General features: G+C 40.0%; 1 protein-coding gene across 1 annotated transcript in view; it reads right to left on the bottom strand.

The window, feature by feature from the left end:
* Positions 1–22,884, bottom strand: part of LOC114499928 (fatty acid desaturase 2-like protein FADS2B) — a 31,740-nt gene extending 8,856 nt beyond the window's left edge. The window contains exons 1-6 of the mRNA XM_028516460.2: positions 22,270–22,884; positions 13,611–13,721; positions 10,779–10,976; positions 8,612–8,713; positions 3,528–3,653; positions 955–1,015 (exon numbers count right to left, since the gene is read on the bottom strand). Of these exons, the coding sequence (XP_028372261.1) occupies positions 955–1,015; positions 3,528–3,653; positions 8,612–8,713; positions 10,779–10,976; positions 13,611–13,721; positions 22,270–22,605 (934 nt within the window). The 5' untranslated portion in view covers positions 22,606–22,884. The remainder of the gene's footprint in view (positions 1–954; positions 1,016–3,527; positions 3,654–8,611; positions 8,714–10,778; positions 10,977–13,610; positions 13,722–22,269) is intronic.
* Positions 22,885–27,103: the final 4,219 nt, after the last annotated feature.

Genomic DNA, 27,103 nt, shown 5'->3' with positions numbered 1-27,103 from the left:
AGCATCCCAGGCTTCTACTTCCTGGACCCAGTACCATCCCTCTTCCTTCACGGTGGTAGTAACCAACCGTGTCTCTAGAGATTGTCAAATATTCTACTGAGAGCAACACCACTACTTCTCGTCAAGAACCACTGACCTACAGGAAATGTTTGGAATCTTCCTTGATTTTGGTTTATTTCTCAAATATTTTAGATGAATATATTTTGGGGTTCCAGGAAACCTTTTTTGTAATCAGTCATTGGTATGATTTTGGTTAAGAGCAAATCATTTTTCTTCTGATATTTTTTATTAGTATCAGTGTTATTTAGTTACCTTATTTTTCTTTAAGTCTGGACCCACATCCCACATTTAGACCTATTATCTATCTATCTATCTATCTATCTATCTATCTATCTATCTATCTATCTATCTATCTATCTATCATCATCTGTCTGTCTCTGTTTACTAAAGTATCTTCTACAACTATATGGAAGCCAAGGAAACAGCCAGCTTTCTTTCATGCAGAGCTCTATAGGCATCATTTATTCCTGGGCCTCCACTTTTTTTTTGGGCATCATACTGTCAATGCCTTGGCATTCTTTTCCTATCTCTCTTTCCTCCCTACCCAAAGGCCAATATTCTTTTCTTGTTGATAGGTTTTTAGTATCTCCATATTTAGAGTCCCAGATGCAAGACCTCAGGACTGACATCCTGTCTTCCATCCTTCTTGGAGCATCTCCTTCCCGGCCCAATACCCAGAGTGATGAGATGCCTATGAAAAATTCTTTTTTGCTTCTCTATTTCTTTTTCAGGTTTCCACCCCAATAAGTCTGAAATAAGACATGCTGCTTTGCTGAGTTACAAGACAACATGGGAATCCTCTCTGTGAGAGGATTGTAGTCATGCCTTCTGGCTTGACTACTGCTTACTTCAAGGAAATGGAATGATAAGGAATGTGGCTCCGTGGATACTCACCCATGTAGAAGTACAGGTGCTGCTTTTCATAGTCAATGTATTTGATTTTCTTCTTGCCATACTGAATGGAGAGAAAATACAACTTAAATAAGAGACAATAATTCTGGCCATTATAGGCAATAATATCTGTGTGTTCGTGTGTGTCTAAAATCTCTGTGGAAAGAGCCATCTGATCGGAGTTTATTGGCTATTGAACTTGAGGCACCAGAAGAAACAGAACTGGAATGGGAGGAAATATTGTGGCATCTTTTTGCTTTAATTAAGTGCGGGCAATTCTTGCATGGATAGTTTATTGCATTTGACTATGGGGATTGTAATCATGTTTTTTTTATTCCTATGGAAGGTATTTTAAGATTTTTTTGTCTTTATATAGAGTTAAGTGGTGATTGAAAAGGCACATTTCTAATGAGTTTTTCTAGCTCTTCCGTAACTACAATATTTACAATTCTGCTTGAAGCCCAGTCTCCATGTATTTGCATTCATTCAACAGATATTTGTTGAGCGGTCATGTGATTACAGATATAGGCATGGCACCTCCTATCTCTCCCATCTTTCCTCATTAGTATTCTGATCATGGATCTCGTGCTGTAATTTACTATTTGTAAAGCACAATGATATTTATATGATCTTGGTACTGGGCATTTGCTTACTTTTTTTAGGGGTCTCCTTCATTAATTTAATTTGTTCTCAGTGCATGAAGACAGTAAATACCTTGAGAACAGGTATAGAAGTAGTGGTTATATCTCCAGTAACTAGCAGACAATCAATAAATGCTTAACTGGAGGAATGAATACATTAATGATACATTAATGGTAATTCACATCCCACTCTATATTTTTGCTGTATATTTACTCAGTTACACTATAGGCAACAGGTGGCAGACACAAGGCCCGTGGGCTGAATCCGACCCTCCATCTTGTTTTATCCGGTCCAGCACCTTGTTTCTACCTGGTAGCAGTGCTGACCTCCTTGCCCCTAGGTAAGGAGTGGTTACATTTATCCAGTCCTAAAATTACATTCAGCCCTTTGAAGGCAACCGTGAGGCTGATGGGGCCCCTGGTGAAAATGAGTTTGACACCCTTGCTATACGTAGTGCTTGACTCTTGCTTTCCTCATTTTTTGAATACTTTCCCACCTATGTAAGTATAGATTTATTCTCTTATTAGGAGGGTAGGATTGACGCTTCCATCTTGTATTATCACAAATAAAAAGAAATATCATGACGATGAGTCAATAATATCTATTTACAGTTATAGAAGAGTGAATGAGAGAAAGCAAACATTCAGGGCTCATCAATACTACTCTTGATGTGAAACAACTGAATTTTAGAGTTTAAATAATTTTAAGTAATTTTTTTGTGCAGTAGCTTTGAAACTATGTATGTAGATCCCAAAGGATATGTCCCAAGAGCAGCTGTGAAAGTTGGAGAGATGTCCTCCATCATTTGTAAAGCTTTAGGGAAGGCACTTCTGGAGAAGGTCAAGCTGCTTCATGAACTTCATTGAGACAAGTTTTGCTTTGTCAGGGGGATAATTAGAGAAATCAAGTGTTACAATTTTAGTGATGAGCAACAAACTGGACCTCTCTCACAAACATCAGAGAGGTCCAGTTTGTTGGTGGAGCCATGGTCAAAAGCAAATGATTCACTGTCACAGCCAAGGATTTTGTTTTTCAAAATCTAGGCAAGATAATTTTTTTCCTAATTTAGTCAGGGAAGAGGGTTAGTAGTGTCCCAAAGATGGGAAAACCTATTTTCAAAGAGTTGCATAATTTTTAGTTTATGTACCACAAGGCCCAGGAAGCAACTGATAAAACTACATTCTTATTTTTATAAACCTCCTAAATACTTTTAGAAGGAGATAGCAGCTTCTTCCTAAGTACCTGACTTTAGACCTCCTCTGTTGAAAGAAGACTTCCTCCTGAGAAACTTGGTGCTCATCCTTTACAGCAAGTGAGAAACTCTAGAGCTGACTTTTCCCTTCCTTTTCCTGTCATTTAAGAAGTACAAATTAGGGGTGGGATCTCAAAGTGTCTAAGAAGCATTTGGGCTGTGATTCATGTAGACATGAACTACAAATAGCAGCACAGCCTCTTCTAACTGAGCTAGAATTAGCTGAACTAACTAGACTTAGATATCTGTGCTTTAGTGCCTATTGAGTGTACTGACCTGTCTTCCCCGAGTGGATGTCTCCATGTCTTTGCAGTCATTGCCAACCTTAGACACCTAATTTTACTATCTAACATTAGGAGAGCCTCAGAGCTAGTGGCAGGAACTACACAAGGATCAGCTTGTCACCAGGGCTGCTCAAGCAGAGTGATATGGGTTATATTTCTTATGCTGGGAGGTTATATTGAATAACTTTTTAGGACAAAGACTTGTGCACTTCACTTATTCTCATTTTAGAACCCCAGATTCAGTTATTTCAAGTCTATATTCTGTACCTAAGAAAGAGAGACATTCTCAGGACATGCATGAAGTTGGGAGCTCCAGTATGATCTTTCCAAGATGAGGCAACAGGCCTTCCTAAAGACCACTTCTAAGAACTTCTGGTGGTCAGGATTTCTAAACGTACCTTGACAGGTTGCAAATCTCCAAGGAGGAAAAGTGGGCCCATATCAATATCTGGATCTTTTGGGTAGATATTTGGTTTTACGTGATGTTGGAAGTGTCGGTAATTCCACCAGTTTGCTGACAGGCCCTGAGGAGAAGAGGGGGTCCATTAGTTGTGATGAGGTTTCTCTTTGGAAATATCCTCCACGATCAGAGTTTGCTGCATGCATTTCCCAAGTCAAAATAAGACATCTGAGTTTCTCAAACTTGCACCCATTGCTGAGTCACAGAATCATTTATTGGACAGCAGCTCTCAAAGCCTATGAACCAATAATTATGTGATTCAGGAACATAAGTTCAGGTTCCAATAACTCCTGATAATAAGAACCTGTTGAAATTAAATAGTTTTCCATCTCTCTTTTTTGATTCTTATTTTTTTAAAAATTCTGGAGGTAGGTGGGGCAGAGTATTGTTCTTATTTTTTCAAAAAAAGAAACCTCAGCTTTAAGATTTTAATTAGGTCTGAGGTGGGGGATGGCCCCAGGAATCCTACTTCAATGAATATTTCAAAGAATCATGGATCTGAAGTAATCTCCTAGGGAAGCTTGGCTCAGATCATTATATGTCCAGGCTTCAGTGCTCTCATATAAAAATAAATGAGAATAAAAATATTTTAGCTCTGGCCACATAGCTCAGTTGGTTAGACATAAGGCAAGGTTGTGAGTTCTGTCCCCAGTCAGGGCACATACAAGAATCAACCAAAGCAAAACAAAAAAAAATCAATGCTTTTTTCTCTCTGACTCCCTTTCTTTCCCTCTTTAAAATAATATAAAAAATATTTTAGCTGATGCTATGCTCGAATCATCCCTGATTAGTAGGTTGTTTGCCATTTTATCTCTTTTAATTAAAGTCTGAAGGGCTTAACAGAGCAAAGGATTTAGAAGGACACCAACTTAGTTTCATATATCAGGTGAATAAATATTGTTGTGTGGTTTGGGCAGATTACCCATCCTCTTTAAAGCTCAGTTTCATCTCTAGTATAGATAGTATAATGATATTTACCTCTACTCCATTTGGGAAGGTATGAGATGTTGTATGCAAAATGTTGGCACATTGAGATAGTTAACATCCTCTCTTTCCCCTATGGTGTTAATCATTTACAGAAGAATGAGCAGCAGTAGGTTTTTATTGGGTATTTGACATCTGTCAATCACCGTCTATATGTGCTTTAGATCTTTAGTATGCAATATGGTAGCCACAGCCACATGTGTCTATTGAGCGTTGGAAACGTGACCAAATTAAGATGGGCTGAATTTTGAAGATTCAAGATTAAAAAACAAGTAAAAATATCTTAATAATTTTTAGACTGATTTCTTGTTAAAATGATGGTATTTGAATATATGGAGTAATGAAGTTACCTTTCAAAATGTGGCTACTAGAAGATTTATAATGACTTATGACCTTTTAATGTGATGTTCATTATATTTCTATTGCACTATGCTGGTCTACACGCTATACATCTATGGTATAGGAGATGGGTTTGTTTGAAAACTCTGTGTTAACACTGTCTTCCCATAGTCTTCATTGCAGTTTTCTCTTAGCAACCTTTCCTGAACCCTCAGTCCATCAGGAGCAGTCTTCCCACTTCTAATATCCCCCAGTGTCCTTCCAGTAGACTCTCTCTCCCTCTAGTCTAGCTCTCTCTCCTGAATGTCAGTCTTGAGTGGGCAATATCACTTTCCAACATTTCCTTTTGGATGTTTCATGCCATCCAAACTCAACATGGACTCATCAGGTTTCTAGTCTTCCTTCTGGGGCTATAACAGACTGCATTTCTCTTGTCAGATACCACTCACTCTTTCTTATAATTGTGTATGCACTCATTATTCACCCATCACATACTTACTTTGAAGTGTGTGCCGTGTGTCAGATACTGAGCTAGGCAGTATTTGGAATATAAAGATAGACATAATAAAATGGCATGCCCACACTCATGAAACTTAATCTACTGGGAGCAGCAGACAACTAAACAAGGACACTGTGATAAACAATGGTTCTCTTTTTCAGTTAATCCTCTGGGAGTCAATATCTTTACCTCTTCTATTCTCTGACTATACCCTTAAACCAATGACTGTCTCTGGAAATTGGTAATATGAGAGACGGGTTTTGATTCATGAAGGTCAGAGAACATCTGCTCAAGGTCAAGGACCTTAGAATAGTCGTCAGAGCGGTCAGGGTGCGATCTAATTCAGCTGGCTCCTCCCTGGATCCTCTGTTTGGAAACCACCATTACCAGAGACAAGGGAGACAGTGAGAGAGAATGACCCACGAGGAAGTGAGGATTATCAAGTACCTGCAAAATCAGGCTACCTTGCACCAAGTTCCATATAGGAATGACCCTAAATCATTCCTCATTTCTACATTAGGTTCTTTCTTAGGGCAGCGTCCAGACTTGGACTGAAACCATCCTGGATCTAAAGATCTGGCTACCCGGGTGTGGTCTTGGACAATTTCCTTATCTGTAAAATGCTGGTGGTTAAGTTACTAGAAGGATTACAGTAAATAACATGCTTTACACTCTCCCCATCCCCCAAATGTTTTAAGATGTAGTCATGGAAACAATATAGGCCATATTTTCAAAGAGGGTCTTAATTTCAACTATTCTCCTTCTTTATCCCTATAATAACATTTCATTTTTATAGTTTACAAAATACGCACACTGGAGGAAATGGGTAGAAAATATGCTACAGGGAATCCATTTTAATTTTCACATTGCAGAGAAGTCCAAAATGTATGTAGACATTTTGTGTTTTATTTTCAGAAGGGCTCTTTTCTTACGTGAACATTGCAAAAACAAGAACGCATATGTTTTTGCATAGTTAGTGGATTAAAATTCCAAAGAATTTTTGGAATTTTGCCTTTTCCTAGTGGAGAGGAGTGTAAATTAATGTGAAATCAAGTTTTGAAGTTTAAAATTGTCATGCACGTATAAGGTGGAGATGTTTTCTGTTTATAGGATAATTTTCTTTATTACCTCCCTCCCATCCACTTTTCTTCCCCGCGAGAAACTGTCTCTCCTGCACACAGTTGAAGCTTATATTAATTTTGCTCATGAATCACTAGTTTTGCCTGCAAAGGGACAGAGTACACTTGATTTGCTTTTAGAGACATTTCCCATTTGTTTACTCTGGTCACAAGTCATCAAGATTATATTCAAAATTGTTTCTGGCCCTAGCCAGTGTGGCTCAGTTGCTTAGAGTATTGTCCTATATTCCGAAAGGTTGTGGGTTTGATTCTCAGTTAGGGTACATGCCTAGATTGCAGGTTCATCTCTGGTTGGGGTGTGTATTGGAGGCAACCGATCAATGTCTCTCTCTCACATTGATGTTCCTCTCTCTTTCCTCCTTTCTCTCTTTCACCCCTTCCTCATTCTCTAAAATCTATCTATCTATCTATCTATCTATCTATCTATCTATCTATCTATCTATCTATCATCTCTCTCTCTCTCTTATCATTATCTATCATCTGTCTAATTAAAAAAATTATTTCTGGAGACACAATTTATAGCAAGAGAGCTCTTTACAAATTTGGACCAATGGGAAAGCAGGGGTTTTTAAAAAAGTACCAGCAAAGGTGGGGCTGATTTGAAATATTCCACACACTGGCACCAAATAAATTGCCAATCATCTGCAGAGCAGATGACTTTTCGTCTGACTTCCTCGGAGTAGGGGAGGGAGAGTGAGAGGGCCCATCACCCGACTCTCACGTTGACATAAGAAACCATCACTTCCTTATTTCTGTGTTAAAGATTTCTGAGTGAGTTTAAAAACACTTCAGCTAACCCTGGTGGATAAAGGGCAGAAGAGTGTGCTTACAGGAATTTTCTTGTTAAATCTGTCACATAAAATGACATTATTTATTCTAACCATTTGGAGGACATGTTTCTAATATGAATCCTGATCCAACTCTCTGTTATTTTAATATATTTAAGCCTCAGTTTGCTCAACTGAAAGCAGAGTATAATTAGATTTAGATGGTGATTCTAACCCAGTATCTTCCAAGTCAATATATAATCACTTCAGTGAGAAAAAGAAATTAGGCTCTGAGCCAGTACTTAAGAGTTTTTCCTAAGAGGACCTGGCTTGAGCGTAAAGGTTTGGCTTAATGGAAGGCTCAGAGGCATTTCATATTCTATTGGGTCGGGGTATATCGTCACCAAATCCTGGAATGTCATAGGAAAGCAGAGGTCCAGTTTAACTCCTATTACAAGTGACAACACTTGAGGGCCAGAGATAGAATGTGATTCCCTGAAGGTCACACAGTGAACATTATCAGGGTCAGGAATAGAAGTTATTCTTAGCACTCCTTGGTTGGCTCATTCATTCATTCAACAAATGCTTATTGAAGGTCTACTATGTGCTGGGCACTCTGCTGGGTGCTACATTGCAGTGGTGCACAGAAGACTGCTGTCTGTCTTTCTGGAGCCTATGTCAGTGGGGATACAACCAACTGCAGTCTTGCCCACCTGCTCTTCTCCAGCAGTCTGGGTTTTGCAACCCTCAGCTCTTGAACAGATTCATTTGAGCTTCCTTTTACACTCTCCCCCTTTCTCTTCCCTTTTACCTATTCTTCTGCACTTTTTCCTTTATTTCTTCACAGCCCCACCCTTGCAGGGCCACTCAGTCTTGCTGGGTCCTCCTAGCTTTCCCACAGTAAATGTTCAGAGCCCTCCTAAGAATAGTCTCATTCATGGTTTTATAGGTCATAGCTTCATTTTTAAAGGCACAATTCTTCTGCAAGGTAGTTCCTTAACAAGGTGCCAGGGATTAGGCCAAATAGTTTACTGGGGTAAGGAAAAAATGTTAGAACTTCTTAAGTAAAAAATAAGTCCTTTCCTCATAAAAATTTAAAATTCTAATTTTAATATATATTATAATGTAATATTATATATGAGCATACATACATAGCATTTACATTATTAGTATATTTACATTTCTCTGTGGGGTATGCACAAACATTTCTTGATGATATGAGTGCACAAGTAAGAATGACTGCCTTAGAAAATGACCTTTGAGAACCCCATCATCCTCCCTGAACATCCTGTACCTTGAGATGACACATCACAAATCTGTGCATCAGGCGGTTCCATTTGGACTTCTTAAATATGGAAAGATGGCCTGTGTCATGCTGCAAAAATGAACTCTGGGCCTAGAAGAGATGCAGTTGTTAGAGGAGCTGGGAAGGCAAGAAGAAATGAAAAATGAGGCCACTAGTTGATTCAAAGCCCCTTTGAGAGGAACAGTGGGAGATCTTGTCTGACCACGAGCCAACTGCACTTGCTCTGTCCCACATGTGTAGCATTCTTTCCCAGCCTTTGTGCAGGTGGTTTTCTCGACATGCCATGCTCTCTTTGCCATTGTCAAAATGTTCCAGAGTAGAAGCAGCATGGCCTTTGAAGTCAGGAAGATTTGGGTTCTAAACTGTTAGAACCCAAATCTAACTGTTTTGAGCTGCACAACTCTTGGTAAATTATCCATAGCTCTGAACCTAGTTCTTCAACTGATAAGCAGGGATAATGGCACTTTACTCTTCAGGCTGTTGTGCGATGGAAATACATGTAAAGTGCCCAACTTATGCTAAGTACCAAACAAATGTTTGCTTCCTCGTTTGCTTCCAAAGTCACTTTTCAAGCAATAGTGCAAGCTGTCTTTTAAGAAAATAGTTAACATATTGTATATTGTGCTGCTATGAACACTGGGGTGCATAGGTTCTTTTGGATTGGTGTTTCAGGGTTCTTAGGATATAATCCTAGCAGTGGAATTGCTGGGTCAAAGGGCAGCCCAAGTGCCCATCAGTAAATGAATGGATCAAAAAAAAATGATGGTACATTTACACAATGGAATCGTACGTGGCAGAAAGAGAGAAGGAGCTCCTACCCTTTGAAACAGCATGGATGGAACTGGAGAGCATTATGCTAAGTGAAATAAGGCAGGTGATGAAAGACAAATACCATATGATCTCACTGTTAACAAGAACCGAATCAACAAAATGAACAAGCAAGCAAAATATAGCCAAAGACATCAAAATTGAGAATAAGCTGACAGTGATCAGAGGGGAGAAGGGAGGGGATAATGGGGGAAAAGGGTGAAGGGTTTACAGGAACAATTATAAAGGACATATGGACAATAACAAGTGGAAATGGGGGAGGGAGGTGGGGAGGGCTGGGGTGGTGGGCAGGGATGGGGGAAAGGCAGAAAACTGTACTTGAATAACAATTAAAAAAGAGAAAGTCGTTAACATAAAAAATTCTGGAATTAACACTGATGTTAATTCTCCATAAACTCTTCCCCAATTGTCCCAACCAAAATTAAATGCCTCTTTCTGCCCCTAACAGCACATGCTTGTTCCTCTCCTCGGTATCAGTGTCATTCTGTCACATCATATGTTCAAGTATTTGAATGACCATCTCCCTCACCGGATCACTCATTTTCCAAGGGCACCGGTCAGGTGCATTTCCCTTTGTGTCCACCACAGCAATGTGCTCATAGAAGGCTATGTTCAGAGACTCACACTTTACTGAACACAGATTTATCTATGTGCCAAGTGCTGATGGTCATTTATAGAGGAATCCAGACGTTTTTATTCTCATATCAGATGTATTTTCTACTCTCAGAGAATTCATGGTCTAATGTATTCATACATGCTGGTTGGTTAATAAATGAAAGATAAAAATGAGTGTTACATGGCTGAAAACAGAACTTTCAGTTACTGAACTTTCATGGACAAAATTTGGCATAAATTAAATATATACATTATGCCAGTCACTGTGCTAGGTGTTTCACACATTAGCTTGTTTAGTCCTCCTCAAAATATTTCCATAAAACTTGTTATCTCCAAGCCCTGGCTGGTGTAGCTCAGTGGATTGAGCATGGGCTGCAAACCAAAGTGTCGCAGGTTCAATTCCCAGTCAGGGTATATGCCTGGGTTGCAGGCCATGACCCCCAGCAACCGCACATTGATGTTTCTCCCTCTCTCACTATCTCCCTTCCTTCCCTCTCTAAAAATAAATAAATAAAATATTAACAAAAACTTGTTATCTCCATTTTACAGACAAGAACTTGGGTCCAGCAAGGTTTGATAACCTGCTGGTGTCAGACACCGATGAGTAGCTTGCCAAGAAGTATCAAGTAGCAGCTGACACTAAGCTAAAGAGAGAAGAAGAAATTCTGAGCCTTCCCCCAAGCCATTGCCTGAGGTTACAATATCTGCTTACCTGAGAAATTGTAAGAAGAAAGGAAATACATATTGTAATTGGCCAGCCATTGCCAAAATACCACAGCATTAGCCAAGCCAGGGCTTCCAAAATCAAGATCTGGATGAGGTGGAGGAAAAAGAACCCCAGGTTGGCATTGAACATGTTCATTGTCTCTAGTGTCCTCCGCAGTTCTTGGAAGTCTTCCACCAACTGGGACTGTGAAATATTCAAGGAAGAAATCAGTTCTTTCAGGGGAAAGGGTACACAAATGATCATAATTAATGATCTATTTTATTAACTTATTAACACCTTAATTTTATGAATAAAATTGATTAGCATTAAGAAATTTAATATGGGAGATTAAAAACAACAAACAACAAATACACAAAACATTTGAAAAGTATTGCAATTTTTTCACTAGAAAAGAGAGAGATGAGTAGTGGTTTGTCAGCTGTCCTCAAGCTGTTATAAAACTTTATGTTATTTCTTTGAGGGGTGGTCATGGTCAGTAAAGATATACAGAAGTCTAACAGTTGTGTTTTAAAACATCGCTATTTTTTCAGGTATTAATTTCTGGCTATGCTTTGGTGAACTTTGTTATCTATACAGATCTGTGTAACCATAAAGACTGGTACAGTTTATAAGTGATTGCTGCCATTGTCGGTTGTTTACCTGTGCAAAGGGCTGGCTCATAGACGATGATGAACCATGATAAACATAAACAAATACAGGACACTTAGATTAGCTCAATGTATAAATTTCTGTAAGCTGTACTCAGTGGATCCCCAGGAACAAGACAGGGTCTCTGGTGGCATTAGAGCATCTGCTGGTTGGAGGGGTCCTGGTTCTGTGTGTGTGTACTGAGCATATGTGCATATGTGTGTATGCATAAGGCTAGCATCAGTTCATAAGCTTGTTGCGTCATACTGGAGAGTCAGTGCAAGGGCTGGGAGGAAATCTCTCTTAGCTTAATGACTATATTGGGGTTGAAAACAGGACCATGAGAAAGTAACCAGAGTATAAGAAAGAGAACAAGATTGTCTACATGTAAGAAAGGAGATAAATTTGAAATAAAAGAAGAGCTATGAATATTATTCTAGAAGTCAAAATTTTTATTTAGAAATTCACTGATGCAACTTTTAATCAATCCACTGCCTGGGAAAAGTCCAGATAGGCTCATCTCTCAAGCTCCCATCAACCCTAAAATTCTGGAGGCCATAGATACTTTTAATAGGCCATCTCTAGAGTGGCTCTGGGTCTGGTCATATTTTCCCACCCACTTGTTGTACAGAGACAAGGTCACCAAAGTGCAGAGGAGTGACTGGTCTGAAATCTTCAGCGAGTCAGTGACAGATGCCAGACTTCAACTTATGTTTCCTGACACCCAGTTTTGTGCTCAAAGACTAATTGTCTACATATGTATCTGGGTAAATATAATATAGTCATTCATTGTCTAAAAGAGTGTTGATCTCTCCAGGTAGCCATAAATTTTCTTTAGTTTTATATACATATGTATATATGTAAATACATATACATATATTCACATTGATGTACTAAAGAAAATTTATGGTAGATCATTACCTCCAGAGACCAACACTCTTTTAGACAATGAATGATTATTTTAAAGCTTTTAGCCATCAGTGGGGTTTTCTTTTCCTTAAAGAGTATTTTTAAGGAAAACAATTCAAGTTTGCACGATCTTCCTTTTTTAACCTCGGGCCCCCTGCCCTAAATGACATGGACTTCTCTGGGGTTGGTCAGTTACTTGTGCCCCAATGGAGTTCACGATAGCAGTAGCATCTGAAATTTAATGGAGGCAACTGAACTTGAACAACAATAAAAATGTAAAATGTATTGAGCATTTACTGTGTTCCGGATACTGGTGTGAGCATTTAAGTGCCTTTAACCCTTTCAGTAATCTCCCAATAAATCTTATGATGTTGGTTCTCTTGTTGTTGTTATTTTACTGAGAGAGAAGATGAGCAGCAGAGAGGTTTCGTAACTGGCCTAAGCCCACACAACTGTGGCAGGGCTGGGTGTGAGTCCAAGCTCTCCAGCTTTGGAGTCCACCCTTCGGAACACAGAGCCATACTTCCGGCACACAGCCATGCAGGATGAGCATCACCACAGAAGGGGTGAGCTTGTCTTTGTCTCCGGTCTGCACGTAACTAGTTCTGTATCCTTAGATTCCCTTTTCCTCCGTGAGTCTGCTTCATCATTTCTTAAAGTGGTAGTATAACCCTCATTCTATCTGCCTCATGGTGATGGATGAATCAGCATTTTATACAAATTATTTTAGAAGATTTATACAAATGTAAGTTGTTTAAAAATAAATTGAAAAAAACCCCCCAAAATGCTTAATACTAGCTAGAATCTCTTTAAACTTTACATAAAATCATCCTAGTGAATGTTCAATCTTGTAGAGATCCCGTCCTTTGGAGGAAAGTGTTTAGGAAGCCAAAGTCTTATAAAGAGAAAGAGTGATGTCCTTCTTCCAAATACCTAAAGGACTGGGGCCGGAGAAATAATTTGGAGTCCCAGTTCTTCAACACACCTGCAGTGGGGCTTTCAGGGAGTAATTTATTGTCCCTGGACTCTAATTTCCCCAAATGTCAAAAGGTCCATAGTTAGAATATAGTCACATCTTTCATTCATCAGCTATTTGTGGAGTTTCTACTGTGCAGATGAGTCCTGAGGACACAGGGATAAGCCCAATAGAGACAATCTCTGCTGTAATGGAAATAAGTTTGCCAGTAGGGGAGCACAGACACAGACATTAAATAAATATTTACAGTCACTGAAAAAAATTAAATGTATAAGTTGCATCCTGAGTCCTGAGACCTCACTCACATTTTTGTTTCTCTCATAGGTGGGCTCTTCTGGGGCAAGCTCTCCGATGAGCAGGGGCTTAAGGTACAGTCGCGCAATGTCAAGCTCAGGGTGCATGGCTCTGAAGACATCCTATAAACCAGAGAATTGTTAGAGGCTTAGAAGACACATGCTTATCCACAGATTAGTCCCCTTCCTGACCTCACCCTGTGCCCATCTGGGGAACCAGCACAGACTCTGTTAAGAGAATTTGCTCCCAACTCCTAATTCATGTTTCAAGTTGACTGAGCAAGATTACCCTTGGCAATTCTCAATGAAAGTTGGAGATCCACCTACTGAATGCACTGATTCACTAGGGAAGTCCAATGCAGCCAGGTTACCCCAAACACTGGAGAGACCTCTATTTATTTTCTTGAGAACCAGAAGTAATAGGGGCTTAAGTTCATGGGCCATGATAAATCTTTCAAGTCTAACATCATGCCTGGGGTGGAAGTTGCTCACACTATCTGAGGCATACAGTAGCCAAGACTGGCTATGCAGATCATGTCTCCTATCAAAGTCTGCCTATGGGTTCTTAGCAAAAGACTAGCTAGGAGAATGAAGCCCTTGAATTAAGTTATTTCCAAAAAACGACAGAATGAAGTTGATGGTGGTTGCTCAAGACAAATCTAGAAGAGAGAGTGGGAGCATAGCCATTGAGCTCTGGGTTGTCTAGAGTACCACACTCTTGGCTCTTTGTCACTTCTCCTAGAAAACACTAAACCAGTTTCTGCACGGGCTTGTGACAGCCAGGCAGAGAACTGAGTTAACCAACTCTATTTTTCCACCTCAGATCCCTACCTCAGTAGAAATTCCAAGTGACTATGAGCAGTGGCAGTGGTTCCTATATCTTGTCTTTATTTGGAAAAGAAAGATATTCTCTTCTCTTGGGGATTTAACTAGTTTTGGGGGAAGGGAGATTCTCCAAGAGGAAGATGCTGGACTTTCTGCTCTTATGGCTTTGGGATGGGCGTGATTAAAAAATTAAGAAATACAACTGTGACTGTAACTTGGATACGTGGACACCATATACATTACTCTGAGTTCTGGCATTGCATAGTACTGATTAAGTAGATGCCAGAGCAGCCATCCTCCGTCTCAATCCTGGCTATGCAATTGTGCACAAGTCTCTTGACCTGGTTGTGATTCTCTTTTCTCTTTTCTAATGTGAAGGTGATGACAATAGCTATTCAATTCACAAAGTTGTTATAAGGATTAAGTGAATTAACTAGAATCTGACTCTCAATATATTTTAGCTATCTTTCTTACATGTATAACTCCAGTGATAAGGACTTACTACCTAGCTTCTGTGTAAGACAATAATTCAGAGGTTTCATTCCTGTACCCTAATGCCTCATGTTGTGCCAGCTCTGAATTATTTTAGTGAATATGATAACTTCTCCATCTTTAAATAGTAAAGCAACCTTGGATATAGCCAAGAACTACACATGAGCCTACTTATGAGAAGGTGCTTATACACTGAGTGAAGTTAATTGAAAAGGTGCAATACCAATTCTTTGGACTTACTTAACCTAGATTCAGTGATGTGAAGAGATTTGTATTTGCTAGAACCAGCTCAGGCTCTACTGTCCATTCTGCTTCTGCACACTTCCTCTGGCCCCTTGGAAAATGCCAACTTGTATGATTTCAAAGGTGTTTTTTTTAATTGTCACATTTAATGATTCTGAAACTTAGTTTCCCAAACCAGGAAGAGTCATTCAATGATTAAGAAGGTGACTAAAGTATTTCAGGATGATCCATATTGAAAAATCACGTTCTGCTAGTTGTTTGGGAACAACTTAGGATGGAAAGCATCCTGACTGATAAAGATCAGGGTAAAGGAAAGGTAAGGTATTACAATTTTGTCCTAGTCCAAGCAGCCATCCAGAGTCCTGGAACACTGTGCTGACAACAACATTCTTCTGGGTTTATTGTTTCTTCTGAACCCCAGCAAGTTTCATAGGTCAGTACTGTGATAACAGATACTGAAGACCTCCTAAACAGTGTTCTAGAACAGGAGGCATTGCCCTGTTTGTGGAACTATTCATTGGATCTATGGGCAGTACAGTAAAAAGTTTAGATAGTCTTAGAATATTTGAGTTAGAAGAATTTCTTATGAGACTGAAAACTGAGTGAGTTTTGAAATCCCCTCTTGCAGAAACAAGTTCTGTTGTTAGCATTCTTGGGCAAGTATGTTCCTGCTGAAGGAAGGAAAGGGGAGAAAATGAAGGGGAGAAGGGATACTGCCAGGATTTATTGAGTGTATCCTATGTACAAGGTGATTTATGGGCCAGTTTGTAATCATCACTTTAGTTCCATGAGGCTCCATTGCTTCTGTTTCTCAGAGGGGAGAAATGTCTTGTCCCAAATGCCACAGTATATAGTAGAGTCAGGATTTGAGCTCAGGGCCATGTGACTTTAAAGCCACGAAGCTGTAAAGGTCTATTCCAGTCTTAACACGTATCATTTTTTTAAAAGCCTCTCAAGAGAGGAGCAACACCAGATTGTTTGGGGATGGTGCTAAGATCAGTACATATCTACTGAGCAGGTAGTAATGGTGTCTCCCCACCTTAGGTTGTAATCATGTGAATGACTTTGCCTCTGGTTTCAACCTACCTTCTGAGGCTTGGCTTTGCACCATGTTATTCACTGGATCTCTCCATATTCAATAAACTTTCCATGCTTCTTCATGGTGCCAAAGCTTGGTACACACCGTTCCCTTTGCCTTCCTCCATTTTTCTCTACACAAAAGCTCTTCTTCACCCTTCAAGATCCAGATGAAATACTGCCTGCCCTAACCCACCCAGGAAAGTTATGCATGATCTCCTCTGGGCTTCTGTGATACTTCGTTTCTAGAACTTTTCCAACTAGGTTGTAAGGTATCTGCATCTTCACCCCTTCTCTAGTGGTCTTTGAGTTTTTTGAAGACTGGGACTACGCCCTGTTGATTACATTACACATGCCATCTATCAGTATGCCAGTGAGTCATGGCATATGCTCATGGATGCCTAGTGAACAAGAGAGAGAGTGCATGAATAAGTAAATACAGGGTTTTTCATCAGAGTGTCAAACTCAGAGGATACAGATCTTTAGCATCATTGTCTCCTACTGACCCTCAGCATCTCATTTTCTGACCTTTCTGCAGCTTTAGCCTCTCATTTTTCAGGTTACCCTTTGATTTTCTTCTCGGCCATCATCTCGACTCCTTAACCTATTTATAAATTTCTATCTTAGTTTAGCTCAAAATCGATTGTTTCCAAAACAGTATCACACTGGAAAAATAGGATGTTTACAACTAGCTTGGAAATCTTGATACTTTTTTGCTGCTTTTTAATGGGAGGTGAAGAGATGTGCTTTGCTGTAAAAGCAGCATGACTCTTAGTGGAAGAGAAAAGTACATAAGGTCTGAGACAAAAATCCTGCCTTTGTAGCTTCAGTACTATATCCAGGTTGTGCCCTGCACGAGGGCACCCAGCCAAGACAGAATGTATGGACTGAAATCCAGCAGGCATTTCTGCTTGCCAACTCTTCAGCTGCAACACCCAAAGAGGGTGCTTTCTTCATTCAGACTAAGACACAGTGCAGGGTAGCAGGGGAGCAGGCTGTTTTATATTGGTCACATTACTTAATTTATCAAGCTTTGTTTTTTTTCCTAAATGTGTATAATAATACCACCTTGTCTGCCCCATGGGCTCATTAATTCCTTTATTCATTTATGCAGTCATTCCAAAACTTATTGAGGATCTAGCCTAGTGGGTAAGAGCTTAGGCTTTGGAATCAGACATCAATAAATGACTCATTTTTATATTATTTAGTTCATCTGAGGTGGACTGAAATTTTTCAAAATTCAGAAAAGGAAAAACCAATGGCAAGTATATGTATGAGTCACAAAACAAAGTGATTAGAACCTGCATTTACTCACCCCAGAAAAGCTCACCCGAATAGTCAATACCCATCCACCGACACCCATTCCCACTTCCTTGAGTTAACTTCTTTGCTCACCCTTCTCACTCAGATCTCATCGGCTGCAAAGCATTGGCTAGAACATGTCACCTCCTATTCTCAGAGTCTAGAGTGCTAACCATTACACTATGGAACCTGTCACCTCATATTGTGAATAGGCCAATTTGGGGGGAGAATGCAGCTTTTGCCCCTTTCCTGGGAGAGAGCTGTTTTGGAGTAGAAAATGTCACATGAAGTCATATAGATTCTTCTTCACACTCAGGGGTAAGCAGAGGGTTATTTTTTCCACTGCAACTCATTCTATTGTTTGAGAACTTTCATCATTTGGAAGCTTTCTTATATTGAGATTTGTTCTATGATACTTTCAGCTGAGATCCAGCCCAAAATATCTTTTTCTCTCTACTCTCCCCACCAAACCTGCTCATTCTCCTGGCTCCCCTGTCCCATAGTGGATTCTACCACCTACTTATCTAAGCCGGATGTCCATAAGTCAGTTTAGACTCCTTCACTCTGTTTACTTATCCAGCTACTCATCAGTCCTAGATATCCATGGCACTCATCTCTTTTTTTGTTCCTATTGTCATTGCATTGTTCAAGTCTCCAAGATGTTATCTGGACTCCTTCATTTTGATCAACTTTTCTCAATTTCTTCCTTCACACAACTGCTGGGCTGGTAGTGTTCACCCATTTCACTTATCACTTAGTCACTTCTCTCTCCACTCCTCTACCCGTGATTTAAATGAGAACTGGATTATTTAAGACATTTTGACAACCCAGAGAAGATGCAATTATTACTGATTATTACTCTCCTTTCAGCCACAGCTTTAAGGCCCTGCTTGATTTTGTTGTCATGGTTGTGGGTTGGGAAGGATGCTGTGCTAGAGAAGTGTGATTGTGTAGTGGAAGGAGAGGAAGACATACAGTAGGGTCCCAATGCAGAGTCCTTAGCTTAGCATCAAGACCATTTCTCCATTTCCTCCTTCTCTTATCTCTTCCCCTATCTCTTTTCTTTATCGATCTCCTCTTCCTCTTTCTCCTCTTCTCATTCTCATTCCATGACAGTCAGTGACATTATTGTGCTAAGACAAAGGAAGTGTGGGATGCCCATTCTGGCTGAGCTCTTAATCATGATCTGAGTCATATCTGTACTCCACCTTGGTGTACATGCTCTTCCTCATGCCCTGGTCTCACCTCTGTTGGCTCTGCTCATCCCAAGCCACTGGGAGTGCTTTCCTCTTCCACATTGCAGTCCTTCAAATAGTTGAAATAGACTTAGCTGTATTTCCTCTAAGTTTTTGTCATCCTTTTCCTGTCATCAATCCCTTTGACTCTCACAAGAAAGAACTTGAGTTTCTCAATGTATTTCTCAGAATGAGGTGTCCAGAGATAAGGAGTGGGACAACCAGCACACAGGATGATGCACCTGCTCTCTTTGTTCTGGACATATCATACATGCCCATGAACCACAGGATTGCACTTATTTTTTTTTTTTGTGGAGCCTGAAACACAATGTTGTCTTAAAACTTGTGGCTATTTATTCATATGCATTTCCTGTTATCATATGCTTTGTAATCCTCATCTTAATGATTGCAAAATAACCCAACAGACAGATAAATTGTGATCATTATAATTAGTTCTTCTTGGACTTACAGGTTATTTTTGGCTTTTCCCAGATGAGCTTTTTCAGGTGAGCAGACTGGAGTCTGGATTCTAGTTACCTGTACTATGCTATTAGTTTTAAATTATATAGTTTGAAAACAGTCATGTAACTCACATATGCAATAACAGTAGTTGATGTGCCAATTTTGTTTTATGGACTTATTTTTCTTGGTAAAGTTTTTTTTGGAGACACTTATAACCTATCTTAGAAAAACTAAATAAAAAAGCCCAAGAACTGCCATTTTTTGAGTAGTGAATCTGTGCCACACACCATAGGGAACATTTTACTTTATCTCCACTGACTTTCACAACAATGCTGATATGGAAGTATTATAATCTCCACTTTCCAGATAAGGTAGCCAGGCTCTAAGAGCTTCAGCAGCCTCCTCAGGACATTCCTAGTCAATGGTGGAATCCAAAGGCAAAGCAGACTTGGTTTGTCCTGAACCACATACTCCGAATCACTACGCTGTGCCACTAAGAAGGATTTTGGAAAGACTGACAACAAAAATGAATGAATGAATGAATGCATGAATGAGTAGATAGATGAGCCTGTGGGACAGACTACTTAGGTATCCATATTCACCTTGTATGAGGAAGATAGAGGCTTGGAAAAGAGTCACTATGTAGATAATAAAAGAGTGCCCCTTCTGGATAGCTGCAGCCTTGGAAAGAGCCCCCACAAAGAGACCATTTTTGTGTCCATATTCCGCTTTCAGGACATAACCTACAAAGACCTGTTAAGTTGTAGAGTATTGGACATCAAGCCCTCTGACTTTATGTTCTTCCCTCTTTCCCTAGAGACAATTGTGCCCTCCACTTTGAACCCTCAGTTCTAAATCAGATGGCACCAAATGTAATCAGGATTTCTAAGCTGGTGGTAAACAGGAAGTAATAATCACATCTTTGCAGCTATGTCAGAGATATGGATAGTAATAGCTACAATTGAATGAAAATTTATTAAAGTGTCTGGCATTACCCTAAGCACTTTATGAGCATCAGTCCCATTTACCATAAACCAGTTAGATGGGTAATTTCATTCTCATTTTGCAGATGGTGAAGCAGAGGCTCAGAGTGTTCCGATAGCTTTTCTAGGTTCATATGATGATCGCAAAGCCTAGACTTTCCATACTCTGAGTAGGCATGAAGTATTATAGTTGTCAGAAATTTCCTGGCACCCTCCTAGTCTTCTTGAGCCATCTTTCCTTGGAGGATCTTTTCTACAAAAGAAAGATTTTTGGATTTACTTTTCTAACATCTAAGGTACATGACTGACTGACCATGCTCAGGATTTTCATTCTCAAGATATGAATCCTACAGTGGTGTGGATATTTTCCCCTGGGGTTCTGATGGTTTCTATTTTATTAATCAATTCCTCCTCATTGGCTAGAATTGGGTGCAGAATCATGGTCTTCCCTGACTTCTGGGAGGTAAAAACTATCAGCGAATTACAAATTTACCATCCAAGCTATCTGAAGCTTAGAGTCTATCTGTGTGGTTTTCAGGGTGGCTGAGACCTGCATCTTTGTCAACACATCCTCTAAATTCTGTGAGGTAAATTCTGTGACTTGTGTTAGGAAAGCATTATCCATATTCTGGGTTGTGGGAGTGAGGGGATGGGCTAGATAGGTATTTGTAGTATTTATTTTATTTTTTTGTTCCCTTCTGTTAGTCTTGCACACATGCTTTCTACCTCACTTCTTCTACCCTCATCTACCTGAATTCCTACCCAGCATCTATCTCCCCAACACCAGGATACCCCTGCCCCTTACTACAAGCACATGTTCATTTTCTCAAGGAAAAGTTGACCTTTGTTTAAAAAATATCAGGTCTGATGGAAGTGGAGGGGAAGTAGCAAGGTATGTTTAGAAAGGTATTCACTTGACTTCAGAATAAAAATAGGAAGATGGTGGAAGAAGAACCTGGTTGGAGGAGGGAGATGAGAAATTGAGGAAAAAATGAGAATTGGGGGAAAATATGTTGATAGTGTCAAAAGATAAAATATTGCTTAACTTTGCAAATTTGCCATGTGCTTGCATATTTTGTTATTATTAACACTATTAATAGAGTGGTTCTTAGTTAAACAACATTTTCAATTTTATACTTTGAAACAAGTATAAATTTGTATACTAAAGGAGAATTTGTATACCAAATTGTGAAACAACAAGACAACAAAGTGAGAAGAAAAAAAAGCCTGGGTTTCGATTTCTGCTCCACATATTAATTGTTTGATTTTGGGTTAGTCAGATCTTCTTCATCTCACTTCTTCATCTGTATAATGTGAACAATGAAATTCATAATTGGCATCAAACACACTTCCTTGTGAGGTATTTTGAATCGGCTTCCTAAATGATTTAACGGTTTGAGAAACCTTCCTCTCAGATGCTAAATGGAAATTTTATTTGTAAGAACTCAGCTACAAAGGTCAGAAACCTATCCGATTTCAAAATTTGACAATGTTACTTGCCAGCTGTGTGTATTATTTGCCTCTTTGAACATTAACTTTCTCATCGCTAATACGGGGATGATACCCACCTTCCTCACAGTGAGGTTTCAGTGAAGTGATGCATTTGAATGTGGTGGCTAAGGTACTCTAGTCATCTAATAAATGTCACAGTATTTTTTCTCCTTTGCTGTTTTGGTGGGGGAGATTGACAAGGAGAAGCAATGAAAAAAAAAAGCAAAGACTGGAAGTTAAGAAATCTAAAGGTTTTGAATCTAAGCTCTGCTGTGGGGTGACTTTGGCCAGTTAGTTATGCACTCTGATTCTAATTTCTCCTCCCATAAAAGTGTCTTGTATTACCTGTGTGACACTGAATGAGCTACAAGGAAGGAAAAGGGCTCTGCAAAGCCTAAAAGCCTATGCAATTGAAGGTTTTCATCACTGTTATTAACATCTTGATGCCTAACAGATGAATCACTGGCTTGAGCACGTACTGACTTGCTTTTGGGAAGAGAGCCAAGGTTCCAACCACCCAGCAGCTGGAACAGAGAGAGGGCAGAGCTTTCCGCTCCTTACCGTGGCGTCTTCCCCAGCGTAGTGGTTGAGGACCCGGCGTCCACCTGGATGGCGGTCTGCCCAGCCAGTAATATCGTAGACCTTGCGGTTGATCACCAGCCACTGGTCGGCCTCCTGATTGTGTCTCTGGATCTCCTGCCAGCTGTACAAGTTGAGGCTCTTTCTGGGCACGCCACCATTCCCATCTGCCACCTGCTTTACAAAGCCTTCTGCTTTCCCATTTGCTGCTGGTTTGTGGTTTGCCTGATGCTGCTCCCTTATGTAGAGCTGACTCTTTCCTACAAGGCTTCCATTGCCTGCGTGCTTTTCTTCAATCTTCATCGTCACTGAACCCATGAGATTTCTGGGTTGACTCCTGAAACTTCTAATCCTCACCTCCAATTAGACAATCAACTAACCCTTTCCCCCCTTTTATTCCATTGCAGTAAGATGCCTGCACAGGATTCTTCTTTTTTAGCCCAGTTATCTATCTCTTCACAAACCTGATGGTGAGCACATTCCCAGCCTCTCACTTCTGCCTGTCCTGAATCTCTTCTGCTCTGACGGAGGCTGGACCACCTTTATCTCTTCACTTCTCCTCTCCCTGCGGATGGACTCTTAGCAGCATCCTTCATCACTGAGTCCCTAAGTAAAGGGTCGTGGCCAATCGCAATTGGGCACAATGTTGTGGCCCGCCCGCAGGGAGGAGGGGCTAGGCTCTGTCACGTACCTTCCCTGCTCTCCTCAAGCTGGGTTGGGTTCCTACCTCTCTGACGCGCCTGTGAATGGGAACATTCAGATTTGTTAATTGACTATGTGAACAGAAGCTTTCAAAACCTCCAGGATGACAGCTACGGAGAAGGAATGCTTGGTGGACTTAGGCAATGCTCTTTTTGACAGCTGTTATTTCTCCCTAGAGCTCTTAAACTTTTAAAAAAGACTTTCTTTTTAAAAGAAAGGTTTGTAACTACCAAGAAAAGCATATCAGTGGTAAGCCAGTTTTTCTCTTAAGTTGGCTAAATCTGTCAACACACCTGAGTGTAACAGCGACTATCATTTACTAGGACACATGATGACTTTCCAAGCCCAGGTCACACTTTATCTGGCTTAATCCTCACATTAATCTTTTGAGGGAGGTACTGTTAGTGTCCCATCTGCCAGGTGAGAAAACACTGGCTGAAAACCTCAGGTAAGGTGAGTCACAAAGTCAGATGTAAATCCAGATTTTCTGATTCCAAGTCCCCAACTCTTTCCACTTGGTTCTCTGAACCTAGGGTCTAGGCGTATGTAATAATAACTTGACATAGTGGTTTAGAAATGAGTCAGAGGCAGAGATTACAGTGTGATGGTGGGGCATATTAATGTTAAAAATGGGGGCATGAAACAATAGAAATAAAGCCATTCTCATATTTAGAAATAAGTCCTAAGTAAATCATCAGAATGCCCAAGATTTATGTACTCAGGGTGTTATTCCAGTATGATTTATAAATGTTATAAATTAGGAATGGCCTAGATGTCCAACAATAAAAAAGACTGATTTTTTAAAATGTATTATTGAACATTATATCAGTGTTAAAAATAAGTTTTTCATACAAATTTTAAGGGCATAGACTGATGTTTGCAGTATAACAAGTACAAAATTAATCATGTTCTGCTTGGAAGGAAAAATTCTGAAATATTGGCATTAATTCTCATTGTTATTAAAGATTTTTTCCTCTAGTCTGTATTGTCTTTCTCAAATTTTCTACAAGTAATTACATGTTACTTTCATAATTTAGGAAAAAACAGGTTTTTGTTTTTAAAATAGGGAATCGAAGAAAGAAAGAAAAGGCATGTTGGAGCTAGATGGGCCTAGGACCATGTTTGAGTTCTCCCATTTGTTAGCTATGCAACATCATGCAAATTACCTTACTTCTTTGGGCTTTCAATTGTCCATCTGTAGAATGAAAAAAAAAATGCAGTTCTCAGAATTACATTAAATTAGCCTTAGTGTTATGATATTTACAGAAACCCTCAGTAGTTTCGATAATTTCTGTGTGGGAGTTTTACAAATCCAACATATGTACATTTGGTATTTGGAAGTGATATTTGTAAATTCAGGATAGCTCTGGAATTTTAGTATAAGTGAGGTTAGAAGACAACAATCTAGTTGCAAGCTTGTGGGAGGCAGGTAAGGGGGGTTGCCCAGGAGAATTGTACCTGCTTGGGTACCAAATAGACTTATAAAGATAGGTACTCATTTCTTTAAAACATTTGTACTTGTTTTGTTTTGCCAGCCAGGGGGCTATGTATAATCCTGGAAATAACATAAACTTTGGAGCCAGAAATATCTAAGCTGACAATTCTTGCACAAGATTCTTAGTATCTCTGTGCCGCAATTTTCTTATTCTATAAAATGGGTGAACAGAAAGTATTCCCATAAATTTGCAAAGGGGATTGAATTCTACTGTGTAGGAAGAGGTTAGCATAGCATCTAATACCTGGAGGTGTGCAATAGATGTGACAGCTGTTATTATTGTTATTGCACATATTTTTAGTTTTGCTTTGGAATGTAGTCACCTATGTCTGTTAGTTATTTTCTCAGGGCCCAGAGCTCACTTTGTGTTGTTTGTTTTAAAAGAAATGTTGTTATTAAAACAACCTCCATTGTTAAAGCCCAGGTGGAGAGACCAGAGGTATTGGACTATGGGTGGTGAGGCTCTTTGGAATCCACTTTTTGAGCTCCAAAACAAAGGGGACACATCTGGGACTTTCTAGGCTAGGACTTCTGCTCTATCTTCTTTCAGGAGAAGCTGACTTCTTGTAATTTCATTCTTGTTTTACTCAGTTCTATGGAAGGAAGAAATGGACTGGGCAGGGGAAGAGAGAAAATGGTAGAAGTGGATAAATATGAATGAAACTGTAGCTTACCCACCTGGTGCGGAGGATTAAGAACTAGGAGAAAGCCTATGTAATTACCTAAATATTTGCTAAGCTTGTTTGATTGATTGATTCCTAAGGATGCTTGCCTGAGATGTTTTCCTTCAGGGCTCGAAGGTAAAGATTAAAAAAAGCTGCCAGAAAACCTGTGGAAACCAGCTGAAATTGACCAGAGGACACTCCGATGGGTTTAGTGCAAACTTTCCTCATTACCCTCACTAGAATATGAGAATCTCCATCCAAGGCAGGGCATACCCACTGTTTTCTGTACATGTGATGTATGTCTATTCATGTCCACTTGCTGTGCATGCTCACCCTAAACATACCTAACATGCTATGATGTAAGCAACAGCCCTGGAATACCACGTGGTCTTTTGTTCTTGGGAAAACACTGCTCAGGGGATGACTCCCACTGTACTCCTTGCTTGCTGGCTGGCAATCAAGTTCCTTGGGATGTTTTTTTTGCCTGACACCTACCAAGTGGCTGGGCCCCATTTCAGTTGGTAATAAAATGAGACAAAAGAGAGGGAGTAGATAAAGAAGGAAGTAGTATGGAGTAGAGAAAGGAAGCACGTCTTATAGTGGTAAAAAATGAGTAGGTGACTAGGATGCTGGTCCCAGCTTGGTCCCCAACTAACTGCTTGCCTCACCCCTTCACTGGGACTCAGTTCCCTTATATGTAACATGGGAAGTTGAAATTGACAGGGCTCCAACAATATTTTGAGTTTAATAGTCCATGAAAAGGTGAGAGAAACCTTCCTGACATCACTTTATAGGAGAGTGTGACAACTGGCTTCTGTGTAGGCTGTGTGTAAATAGCTCTAGAGTGTTGGTGGCCAGCAGGCATGAACATGCCCTTCCCAGAGGGACCACCTGTGGTTTTGGGGACAGCCTAGAGCTAGTTCCTATACTGGCCTTGACACAGATGGAGAGCACATGATCTTTTGCTTGTTGCGGGTCAGAACCTCTTGAAACTAGGTGACTGGGCAGGACTTTGTCCCTGCCTTCTTGTGTAAAGCTCAGAAAGTATTGGGACTGGAAGGTGCTTAGCACACTTGTCTCTCAATAAACATTCCTTTTCAAAATAGGATGCAAGTCCATCAGATTCCGAGTATGTGTTGACCGTGTGGAGATGTTCCCAGACTCGGAGGTGTGTGTTCCAGGCTCATGGCAGCTGATCCTTCCCCAGCAACTCATCTTCCTGATCATGTTCTAGCTCTTCCTGGGGCAATGAGGCAAATGGGATGAGGTGCCTCATCTCAGAGGTAATGCTGAAGAGTGTTCTAATCACAAAAACGACTTCCTGTGAGGACAGGATTCTGGAATACCAATTCCACATGGGGCTTTTTGAAAAGCTAGCATCTTTTTACCAGTGGAAGTGAGCCATTCATTTATTTACAAATCAGTCTGAACCTGTACTGAGTAGCTTCCAAAGGGCTGGCATTGTTCTCCAGGAATTTACTGTCTTTTAAAAAACAAAGTGCATGTTTTTACCTCATTTTGCCATAGGAAGTCAGAGGTTACCATGACTTGAATATATGTATTCAATTCCTCAGGAGATTCAAGGCAGTATCCCTGGGTCAGACAGGTTAGAGCAAAGGTAGAGCTTTCAGAATCCCAGCGCCTCTACTTCTCAGCCTGAAGCTTGTCAGATGTCATAGTAGTTTCTCCTGACATCAAGGACCTTCTTCCCTGTACGTAATGTATTGAAGGTTTACAGCAAATTTATTGTGTTCTCGTTGTCATGCTAAATAACCTGGAGATGAGAGATGAATAACAGTTGAAGAGATGCTGAAAACAAAACAAGTAAATAAAATGTACCCCCCACCCCACTCCAAGCATTTAGTTTCTTTTAGAGAGTTAGACTTCCAGAGTTCAAAATCCAGGGCTCTGGCTTCCAGCTCTGTGAGGTTAAGTGCATTGACCTCAGTTTTTC

Source organism: Phyllostomus discolor, chromosome 6, assembly GCF_004126475.2.
Source record: "Phyllostomus discolor isolate MPI-MPIP mPhyDis1 chromosome 6, mPhyDis1.pri.v3, whole genome shotgun sequence".
NCBI lineage: Eukaryota > Metazoa > Chordata > Mammalia > Chiroptera > Phyllostomidae > Phyllostomus > Phyllostomus discolor.
Note: the sequence above shows the minus strand (reverse complement) of the source record. Positions and strands in the feature narration are given on the sequence as shown.